The sequence below is a fragment of the Corapipo altera genome, unplaced genomic scaffold, assembly GCF_003945725.1.
Source record: "Corapipo altera isolate COAL_440 unplaced genomic scaffold, ASM394572v1 60960, whole genome shotgun sequence".
Taxonomy (NCBI): Eukaryota; Metazoa; Chordata; class Aves; order Passeriformes; family Pipridae; genus Corapipo; species Corapipo altera.
Genome location: NW_020885049.1, coordinates 185199 through 197306, shown reverse-complemented (window position 1 = coordinate 197306; position 12108 = coordinate 185199). Strand labels below are relative to the sequence as shown.

General features: G+C 38.3%; 1 protein-coding gene across 1 annotated transcript; it reads left to right on the top strand.

The window, feature by feature from the left end:
- Positions 1-657: 657 nt before the first annotated feature.
- Positions 658-4945, top strand: LOC113959575 (transmembrane emp24 domain-containing protein 7-like). The gene is made up of 3 exons (XM_027668687.1): positions 658-825; positions 1977-2222; positions 4709-4945. The coding sequence occupies exons 1-3, from the start codon at positions 658-660 to the stop codon at positions 4943-4945; spliced, it is 651 nt and encodes a 216-aa protein (XP_027524488.1).
- The last annotated feature ends 7163 nt before the right edge of the window (positions 4946-12108 follow it).

Below are 12108 nucleotides of genomic sequence, written 5' to 3'. Positions count from 1 at the left end.
GAGTCCACTATTTCAGCTCTAAATCATGCCTCATGGGAATCTGAAAACAGTTTAACCCCGGATAGTTGCACACAATGGACATAGAGCCAAAAGTTTTGCTATATTGAGGAACCTAGACTGTGACTTGCAGATATGACAGAGAGGAATTAAAATAAAAATTAAATTAGCTACGTAATCTGAGTACCCCTCAGTACAAAGCCGGGATGAGCTGGCCTCGCGTGTGTGCCTATGGTACCTCTGGTGCCGAGGGGTCATTCCTGTGAATGTGGACACCATCTCGGCTCTCTGGTGTCACGGCCGAGACCGGGCCCAGGGCCCAAGGCGGAGACCGGGCCGTCATGCTCCCTGACAACCGTTGCCAGGCAGCAAACGCGCAACTGCGTGCGAGAGAGGCGGGGAGCAGTCTCTTCCACGCTGAACACCACCTCTATAAAACCATAGGGACTCACCCGGAAGAGCTTTTATTAAGGGCGGTACTAGGCGCCGTGGTTGCTTCTGAGAGCGCAGCGCTCTTCCTCAGTTAGGTTTCTCTGTTGTGATCGGTTGGCGCCGCAGACATCTTCCGGGTCCTGCGCCTGCTGGCCTCCGACGCGGAGCTTACTCTCTTTCCACCCGGCTCAAACTCTGTTACTATTAGTTCGCACTGCACGCTGAGTGATGCTGTTACGGGGCTCTGGAACTGCGGGACCGTGGGGGTGGCTGACGCTGCTCCTAGTAGCTTGCGCAGCATGGGCCTCCGAAATCACTTTCGAGCTGCCTGACAACGCCATACAGTGTTTTTACGAGGAGATTGTCCAGGGTACTAAGTGCACCCTCGAGTTTCAGGTACTCCATGCTTCCCTCGGCCCCCGGGGAGTCTCTTGTTATTTCACTTTTGCCGTTAGTATTAGGGGCTTAATACCTATATAAATTGGTGGGCACTCAAACTATGTTATGCAAACGGCTTATCTGAAGTGTTGCTTCTAGTGCTTGGCACCTCTGAACAAATCGTTATAGCATATGTTTGAATGGATATTTACGTATTTCAAATACAATGTCTATTATTTTAGAAAGCTTCTGTATGCATATAAAAGGGATGTGCCTCTGGATAAAAGTTTCTTCATCCTTCAGGATGCTTTATCTTAAAGGCAAGAAGCTTGGAGTAAGGATTACATTTAACTACTAGCCTGAGAGGTATCAGAATCACATTACAGAATAGTAAGCTATGAATACCTAAACTGCCAGTTGCTCTTGCAGTGGAGATAGAATAGCTAGTGTGATTCTACAGAAGAACGTGTTATGGACCAACAATAATCAAAGACTGACAATGCTCAAGACAATCATATGAAGTTTTGAGTTACTTGTAGATATATTTTGAACATGCTGGTGTTGGAAAGAATTACTGTCATTAATTGTGCAGGAGTAAGGCAGCAGAACCTCCAGAATATTGCTCTGTTGATGTACACATATGAAAATTAGTCAGACTATAATACCTGTTCTACTGAACATATGCCATTCCTACAACATAAAGCAACTTGACCTAATAGGCTAGTTGGACAGTTTAGGTCATACATAAAAGAGCTGGTTTATTGCATTTTGGCAGTCTCAACTTGCTGAATAAATTGTATGGATGGGCTTGTGGATATAGTAAATAACTGATTTATTACAGTTGTGTCTTTGCCCCATCAAATTTCATCTACTCTAGCCTTTGCTATAGTACCAGTATCTTAAAATGAAGTAACTAAAGCTTCCTTCGTAAACTGTTAGAAAACGTAGTTGACATTACATATCCTCAATTTAAAAGATCTTATTTTGAATCGTTCTGTGAGTCCTTCATAGGATAAGGATTTTTTTTTTCAAACTTGCATTGAAAGATTCTTAAATTAATGCATTTTATTTTAAAACATTTGTCAGATCAAACAATTTGTAATGCTAGCTCAGGGTGCACTAGCTGGATGTCTGTTCTGCTTAAGAGAATTTCTTGGGTTTTTTTTCAGGTGATCACTGGAGGTCATTATGATGTTGACTGTCGGTTGGAAGGTCCTGATGGTGCTGTATTATACAAAGAGATGAAGAAACAATATGATAGCTTCACATTTACTGCATCCAGAAATGGAACATACAAATTCTGCTTTAGCAATGAGTTCTCTACTTTTACACACAAAACTGTGTACTTTGATTTCCAGGTTGGAGAAGATCCACCACTGTTTCCTAGTGAGAACAGAGCAACTGCACTTACTCAGGTAAAATATTGTTGTACTTGACAGCAACTGTTAGGTGGAGGGAATGTTTTTCAAATTCAACTGCATTAGACATCTATATCGCTGTTGAAAATGAATGGGCTGGAGCATCTTTAAAATAAACCCTGTTACTAAAAGTGAACCTTTTCTGAAAATTAGGACTTATAGAATGCAGAGCTGAGGAGGAATTACCAAGTTTTAAAGTGGAAATTAGGGAAAATATACAGCGACCTAGAGTTTAGGGGAATTTTTTATGCCATGGTTCTATGTGGAAGTGTGGATTTTATAAAGTGTAAAATATCAGTGGATCAGGGTTTTCAAATTTCCTGAACTTTGGAGAAACTTTGAGAACAATTTGGTTTTATATTAAAATAGTTTAGAGTCTTTTTTGAGGGAAAGACTTGAATGGTTGATCTCTTATGTAACTGTCACTTTTAAAATTGGAAGAGAATTCTAACAAAATACACAGATGAACAAAATCAGTCATACTTAACTGTCTTCTAGATATGTAATTTATAAGGCACTTAAGTGGCAAAGCAGTATTCTTGCTCCAGACTTATTTTCCTAATGTTTCTTTCTTTCTTCATAATTTTAGTTTTGCACCACTTCTGCCCAAACTAAATCAGCCAACTTCACTTGGAACAGTAACTTCATGAATTCTAATATTCTTACACTATAGTTGTTATGAAACTTTACTTTAAACAACCATTTTAATATGCTGGATGTGACCACTATTCTACTAGTTTGAACTCAATGGTAGAAATGCCACTTGCCAAATATCCATTTTGCTCACTTGAATTTACTCCATGTAAGTCTGCAGTGGTTAAAGACTTGTAATGAGCAGGTGACTTGCTGTGAATTCAGTTAGAATTCTTATCTCCTTCTGATCACCTTTCTCTTCTGCTTTATATTGTCTTTTGATTCTTGATTGTATAGCTCCCTTTCTCCCTGCACTTTCTTTAGTCTCCATTCTCTGCATTCTGTTATATGTTTGGGGGGTTTTGTGTATTAGTGTGGGGGGGTGGGATTGTTGCTTGGTACTTTGGCACCAGTAGAGGATATTGAGAACACAGAACATGCAGATTCTAGATCCAGCATCTTTGCAGGCTATGGGAGAAGTTATAAGAAAAAGTTTTATCACTGGGTTATAGCATACATAGTGCAAATCAGAGCTTTGGGAAAGGGGAAGTTAACTTTCAAAGCAAAACACATCTTTGGTAAGTAGGTTCTCCATTGCAATTTTCTTGAGGCTTGTAGTATGACCAGATTTGGGCAGACTTTCACAGGGACTGTAAAAGGTAAATCCCCCAAACTAGACTTTATTTAAATTTAAGATCCCTGCTGCAGAGTAGGGGAGGGCTCTATAATTTAGCAGTGAAACAAATGGCAGAACTTAATGCATTAAATCTCTTCCTGAATTTTGTTTAGAAGACTATCTTGGACTTTTTTAGACACCTGTCCTGAAAGTCATGAACTTGAAAAGTTGATTTGACACAGATATAACTGACAGTGGTTTTTATTAGGGTGTCAAACACTTGCTTTATAATAGATTATGCTTTTGATCTTCAGGAAATAATGATTTTTAGGGGGATAACCAGTTGGTTATTTGTTCTAAAACTTAAATATTTTGAAGATATTCATTAATTTCTTGATGGTCAAAAGACAATCATGGGTACTGACTCTTACTTTCAGAAGGTAAACCGAAAATGGAAGAGCTTTATGTGTATCTAGGTATTGGAAAGCCTGTAGTACATATATTGAAAAGGTTTAAAAATTTTCAGATTAGAAAAGGGAATGTGATTTTTATGAAAGATGACACATTTAGTTGGGCAATTTGGTCTTGAGTGTTTATTATATGAATATGGTAGGGAGCATCCAGGAACACTGAAAGATACAAGTTCTCTTTTATCTAATCACTTTTTACATATGTGACTAATAGAAGGATCTCCTGCCAAAAGAACATGTTGAAGTCAGCAACCTAGATTTCAGGCTTTTGTGAAACTGAAGTTTGGGTATTATGTGATGAAGAATCACAAACTTGTGAAATCTAAAAGTGTTTTAATATCTACTATGCAAATATTATTGATATAAGAAACTTACTAGCTATCCAGATCTGGAGAAAGATTTACTGCTTGTTTTACTGGTGTATGTGGAATTAGCAAATGTTGTATCACTGACATATTTCAATACATTGTTTATATTTACTTTTGAACCCAAACATACATGAATTTTAATATTCAGTTTCTGACTCTTAGAGTGCATTACTTTGTATTACATCTGCAGTTTTGCACACTTTGGTTCTTAAGTCAGTCACATTCCTGTGTGTAAAACTTGATTGATATGTTAGATTTATAGTATTTCGGTCTGACAGTGGGCTGAGTTAATCTTTAATTTATAAAGCTATGTGAATCCTAATTTTAAATATCAAATCACAGAACAAGCATTAGAAGGATTCTTAACTGAGCATGTGTATTTATTTGCTTCTCTAGATGGAGTCTGCGTGTGTTTCAATTCATGAAGCTCTGAAGTCTGTCATTGATTATCAGACTCATTTCCGGTTGAGAGAAGCACAAGGCCGCAGCAGAGCAGAGGATTTAAACACAAGAGTAACCTATTGGTCAATAGGGGAGGCAATCATTCTTCTTGTAGTTAGTATTGGGCAGGTATTTCTCCTCAAAAGCTTCTTCTCAGATAAAAGAACCACAACAACCCGTGTTGCATCATAACTGGTAATGATAATGCTTCAGGTCATTGTGCTATTCACTTGTGAAATTACCAGTCTCCAATTAATTGTAAGTACAAGGAACTATATATATGAAACATCTAAATGTCTACCCCTCCTCATTGATTAAAATTGCAAAACATACCTCAAAAGTTATGAAAGGGACACCCAATTTGAAATATAGAGTAAACTTAATGTTTTATGATACTTGTATTAAATATCTGGCAATGACCAACCTCTCTTTGGTTTTGCTGATTTTAATCCAAATTGGGTTTGACTTTACTGATATGATTACCCATCTGTGCTATAATACTTTAAAAGAATCCGCCAATCTAGACTCTGATGTGAAAGACAATACTCATGAAAATTTGATTTGACTTTCATTTTTGGGCTGAATGTATTGTATTATAAACAAGCTAATGTGATGAACTGTAGTTGTGAGATGTATTGCACTGTTCTGATTTGCTGTAACAAAAAAAAATCCAATTATATCCTTTGCTTATCTGTAAAACTGTTGCAAGCTTGATACTACATAATGGTGCAAATTCTCCACCTGCCTGGTAAATCTCTGCCTTCAAAACCTGCTAAATTTTATAATTGAGTGTATTTGCTTAAACATACAATTTTCTACGTTAAAATATAATGCATTTCCTTTTTTACAATGTTTTACTAAACAACTTCTAAACTGAGACTATTTAAGAAATGTACTTTCTCTATTCAAAATTTTTAGATCTCCAAGTTGGTTTTAAAAATGCAATAAAATGGGGAATATTTTAACTTTGTTACTGAAGCTATGCAATCTCTGTACTTGTGCTGCTGCTTGTCACATTTAAGACCAGTTTGTTTTTTATCAAACACTACAACACCAGCACCAGTTATATTGCAAAGCTTTTAATTAAATTGTTTTCCTATTAAGAAACCAATTTAATACTAATACTGCATTGTGTGAGTACTGTGTACTTTATTTCCCTGTTTGGTGCACTGATACATTATGACCTTGTGCATGTAATTGCTACTCTTTTCTGTTAGTGGTCAAAAATGTTTTAAATGTTTTGTGGTATCTTTTTGGTAGATTTGTAGCTGCATTGCTTCCACTGCTCATGTCTTTAGTTCAGGTATTGTAATAAAATCTTGTTTTATTTGGATGTGGAAGATAGTAAACGTATTTACATACAAGTAGCTTTAATTGAGCTGGTCGAAATAAGGATAAACTTGTTCAGATGGTTCTGGAGGAATAAATGAACTTGGACCCGTTTTTAAGTGCACACAAACAAAACTAAGATAAAAAAATTGAGTTACTAATTCTAATTAAAAAATACTCCACTTAAACTAGTTTTCAACAAGCAGAGAAAGAATGCTAAATTCTCATTAATTGCCTATATTATTTTCCATGAAAAAATTGACAGGATTTACACAGGTGCTTGGACACTGAATAATCGATCTAAGATAACCTAAGATGACTTTAAAATAGTGTGGTAGTTAAAAAAAATACTCCTTATCTCTACTGTAAACTGATAAACTACCCTTTCAGAATTGAAAAAAACAACTTTAAGATTTCAAAAATTAGTTAAAAGGTCACAGGGGTAATAAAAAACTTAATATTATATTCAGAATAATGTATAATGTCTTACTATCTTGTATTGAACTTCCAGTATTGCAGTTCCATTTTTGAGGTACAAGCTTCCCTGAAATTGTAACAGAATCTCAAAGATCACAAAACAAAAACTAATGCTCTCTTTTTATGCCTGCACACAATGTTCTTGATTGTACCTATATTCTTTAACCTTATGTTTCAGCAACTGATCTTCAGGGGGTTTTTTTCATTTCATTACACAAATGGTAATGAAGGTTAATTTATCTGACACTAGCAATTTAGGTGCTAGAGTCAGATAAAAACATGATATAATTTTTATAGTATCCACTATAATCTTCTGATGCCTGAATATCACTTGTTGAGTAGCTTTAATCGCAAAAAAACCATTTGTTTCAAAAATGGAAGTGGTTTCCACTAAGTCAGTTCTGTGTACTGTCAAAATTAGTAAACAATGGGGTAAACAAAGTATTATCTGACTGTCACATACATGTCTCTAATTTTTTTTTAAACATTTGAATTTGTTGAATGGGGTTATTTAGCTCAATATTATTCCTGCTGAGGTTTAGTGGACTTGAATTTTGCATTGAAATTAGGCATGTGAACTAAACCTCTGGTATAATGCTGTATCATCTGCGGCAATAGCTTAAAAAGGCCTTTAATCTGGGGTTATGAAAAACATGCTACACATTTGAAAATTGTGTATATTTTTTAAAAGAAGTGATTGGATAGGATATAATAAAACACATACTACCACTTCAATATGGTGAAAAAAATCACAAAGCATTTATCTTTTTTTCTTTTTTTTAATTTTTTTTTGCTAAAGCTGCATATATGAAAAGAATAGTTCAGTTAGTGGTGTGATATGCAACTAAATTGCCCCGTGTTAAATGAGATACAACTGTTTGAAGTTGTGAAAGGTTTCAACTATTCCTTTTGTGGTTTATGTTTGCATAATTTCTTTTCATGTCCTGAAATGTTAGTTGTTGTTTTAGTTTAAAGGGAGGGGGGGAAGTTTGAATGAGACAAAAAGACCCTGTGAATATTGTATGGGGAAATACAAATTAATCATAGAATGGTTTGGGTTGGAAGGGACCTTAAAGATCATTTAGCTCCAACCCCCCTGGTAGGGCAGGGAACCTTCTACTAGACCAGGTTATCCAGAGCCCCTTCCAACCTGACCTTGAACACTTCCTGGGATGGGGCATCCACAACCTCTCTGGGCAACCTGTTCCAGTGCCTCATCACCCTCACAGTAGAGAATTCCTTCCCAATATCTAATCTAAACCTGCCCTCCTTCAGTTTAAAGTCATTCCCCCTTGTCTCATCACTGCATGTCCTTGTAAAAAGTCCCTCTCCAGCCTACTCGTAGGCCCACTTTAGGTGCTAGAAGGTGCTATAAGGTCTCCCCGAAACCTTCTCTTCTCCAGGCTGAACAGTCCCAGCTCTCTCAACCTGTCTTCATAGGAGAGGTGTTCCAGCCCTGGGATCATCTTGGTGGTCCTCCTCTGGACTTGTTCCAACAGGTCCACGTCTTTCTTGTGTTGGGGGCCCCAGAGCTGGAGGCAGTACTCCAGGTGGGGTCTCATGAGACCAGAGTAGAGAGGGAGAATCACCTCCCTTGACCTGCTGGCTGTGCTGCTTTTGATGCAGCCCAGGATGCGGTTGGCTTCCTGGGCTGCAAGCGCACATTGCCAAGACACGTTGAGCTTCTCGTCCATAAACACCCCCATGTCTTTCTCCCCAGGGCTAGTCTTGATCCATTCTCCACCCAGCCTGTACTTGTGCTTGGGATTGCCCCAACCCAGGTGCAGGACCTTGCACTTGGCCTTGTTGAACTTCATGAGGTTTCCACAAACTCACCTCTCAAGCCTGTCCAGGTCCCTCTGGATGCCATCCCTTCCCTCCAGCATGTTGATTGCACCACACAACCTGGTGTCATTGGCAAACTTGCTGAGGGTACACTCAATTCCACTGTCCATGTCACCAACGAAGATGTTAAAAAGTGCTGGTCCCAATATGCCACTTGTCACTGCTTTCCACTTGCACATTGAGCTGTTGACTGCAATTCTTTGAATGCAACCATCCAGCCAATTTTTTATCCAGCGAGTGGTCCATCCATCTAATCCACGTCTCTCCAGTTTAGAGACAAGGATGCTGTGCAGGACAGTGTCAAATGCTTTGCACAAGTCTAGGTAGATTACATCAGTCGCTCTTCCCTCATCCACCACTACTGTAACCCTGTCGTAGAAGACCACCAAATTTTTCAGGTGCAACTTGCCTGTAGTGAAGCCACGTTGGCTGTTACCCACACCCTCCTTATTTTCCATGTGCCTTAGCATAGTTTCCAGGCGGATCTGCTCCATGACCTTGCCAGGCACTGAGGTGAGACTGACTGGCCTGTAGTTCCCTGAGTATAATATATATTCACATTCATATAATATATGAATGTAATCGGATTCACTTTTTGGAAGAATAATGCTTCTGAGTGTCGCAAGTAAATTATTAAGAGAAGTCATCATTGTGGGGTTAACTAAAAGGGTTTTACCAATGATTAAATGATGATCAAATGATAATTAATCAATTATTGAATGAAAATTAATTTGTAATCAAGTGGTGATTAAGCAATAATTGAATGATAATTAAACAGTGATTTAAATGATTATTTGACTGATAATTAGATGGCGGCCAATCACTCTACTTACTTACTACACTTCTAATAATTAAGTTATAGCTGGATATATAGACATCAGTAGCATACAATATACTTTTAGGCTTAATGTAAAATGTCACTTATCTTGTTCTAGATAATAAATGCCTCGTAAGAAGTCTCTCAAACCCAAGGAGTAACCTTGAGAGGCATCCTTGTTTAAGAGGGAGATCATTGCCGTGCAGCCTGTTGCCATACAGGAGAACTCAAGGGGGCTACAGATATTTATAGTGTCAAGTGATTGACTCATAGTCAAATCCCCTTTGGTGTACGTGCAGGAGAACAGCAGTTGTAGTTTTGTCTAGTCCCAGCTCAGACTGGCACTGTTAGCTCCTGATAAGATATAGCCTAGGTTCATTATTGTGTTGTGCATGCAAAAATATATGTCCCAAAGAGCAGATTATAATAATATAAAACTTCATTTTGGATCTTGGAAAAAATCATTGTCTCCCCAAGGGATAATGACATGGATTTACCAATTTTTGTTCCTACTCTTTCTTTTTGATTATAAGCCTATGTTCAATCTTCCTGTCTAATGCTCAGAGCCTATGCTGGCATCATTTCTTAAACTTCAAAAACCTCCTGGCATCATCTCATATATGACACATATGGGTTGCATTGCTTCTGTATATCTCCTTGACCCCAACAAGTAAGACAGATTAGTCTAACTTCTGATTCATTTTTAACCATATAAGAATTAGTCCATCAACATTATATCTGTAATGATAGGAGCAGTCCTTCTAAAACAAACCAGAATTGCCAAATTTGGAGTTAAGTTTACATTCCTGGGCCAGTCGTTTCAGGGACTGACTGATCATTGGATGAATTGTCCATGTTTCAGATGTGACTGCAAATAAAATGGAGTAAACTTGAAGTAAATGTGAACAGAATTATTTGGAAGGGGAACTACTGCTCATGGGAACAGAACAAATCTTGGTAGCTATACATTAGTTCTGTTAACTGTAGTATTAATAGGAAGGCATATAATTAGAGTACTGCATGTTGCAAGGTCATGCTGTTCAACAAAAGTGAAATCTGTTTCAGTATTGCCAAGAAAAAAAGAGATTCCTGCCACTGTACATATGTATTAGTCTATGTATGCATGTCTACACACACCCACAGGCTTTCAGATGAACAAGAACAGTTCATCTATCTTTTATATATGTCATAGATAATGTCAGATACTGTGGTTCTTTTAGTGTACTGTATCTGTACAACCTATATGCATTCCTCTTAAGAAGAAATGTGTCAAATTAGTACTAAACACGTTTAACAGGCCCTGGGTATGGTGTGGAAAGGAAGCAAATTACCAAGGAACAAAATAGTGTTTTATGTTTTTTAGTATGTTAATGAACTGGGAGCACTTAAATGATATAGAAAATAGCCTTTTGAATTTTGGTTTATAAATGTCAGTTGAAGATACAAGGACTCCCTGAAACAACATCTCAGCCTTGGCCATATTGATCAACATAACTGGAGGTCTGGAGACACACTATAACGCTGCTGATGCCTTTGAGAAAGCACGCAGGATCACTCTCAAGGAGAAAAGACAACGCAGAATATACCACCTAAGGAGTCTTTCTGCTGTGCCTTTTGCAACCGGACGTGCCTATCTCGTATTGGCCTTTATAGCCACCAGCGCACTTGTAACAAACGTGGATAGAGCCCTCCTCAAATCTTCGTTTGCGAAGTCTAGCCATGATGATTCCTTTTTGTGGTGGAAATTTAAAAGTGGTAATTTAATTTTTTTGGCTGATTGAAAATGCCTATTCTGAATGTGAGGACAGCCAACTCTGAGGAAAACAATTGGCTCTTTGCTGAAGTGAAAAGATAATGAGTAGGACTTTGGTGTCTGGACCAACATCGATGAAGTACTTAAGAGAGAGCTAATGTCATAACTCTAACACCTGCTTTCACAATTTGGACACAATGTTTTGCATTCTGGCTCTGTTTCATGTTTTGCAAATGAGAATAATAGGTATGTATCTGTCTCAAAAATTTAGGGTGAAAATCTGTTATGAATGCACCACATGCCTCATCCATGTTTGGACCATACCATACAACAGAAAAGAGATTTTGTGGAGCTAGAGCCACTGTGGGGGCATCCATTGACTTCACAAAGAACCCTCAGTGCATTCAGCATTTCATAGAATCACAGAATCACAGAATGGTTCAGGTTGGAAGGGACCACAGTGGGTCATCTGGTCCAACCTCCCTGCTCAAGCAGGGTCATCCTAGAGCACACTGCACAGGATTGCATTCAGATGGTTCTGGAATATCCCCAGTGAGGGAGACTCCACACCCTCTCTGGGCAATCTGCTCCATGGCGCAGTCACTGCACAGGAAAGAAGTTCTTCCTTGTATTCAGGTGGAACTTCCTGTGCATCAGTTACAGCCCGTTGCCTCTTGTCCTATTGCCTGGCACTGAGCAGAGCTTGGTCCATCCTCTTGACACCCTCCCTTCAGATACTGATAGACATTGATAAGATCCTCTTTCAGTCTTTTCTGTTCCAGGTTAAACAGGCACAACCCCCTCAGCCTTTCCTCATAAGTGAGGTGCTCCAGTCTCCTAATCACCTTTGTCACCTTCCATTGGACCCACTCCAGGAGCTCCATGTCTCTCTTGTACTGAGGATGAAATAAAGACAAGACAAAATAAAATAAAATTTAGCTATGTTAGTAAATTTAGATATGTAAGTGTGACTTTGCAAATTGTAAACTGCTTGAAAAAAGATTGCTGCCCAAACTGTGGACAATTAAGATAAAGCTGACTTACGTAAACAAAAGAAAGCAGGAAAGACTTTTAGCACGTAGCATTTTAAGGGAGACAGAAGAGGGGTGGGGGGAAACCTAGGCTGTTTGAAAT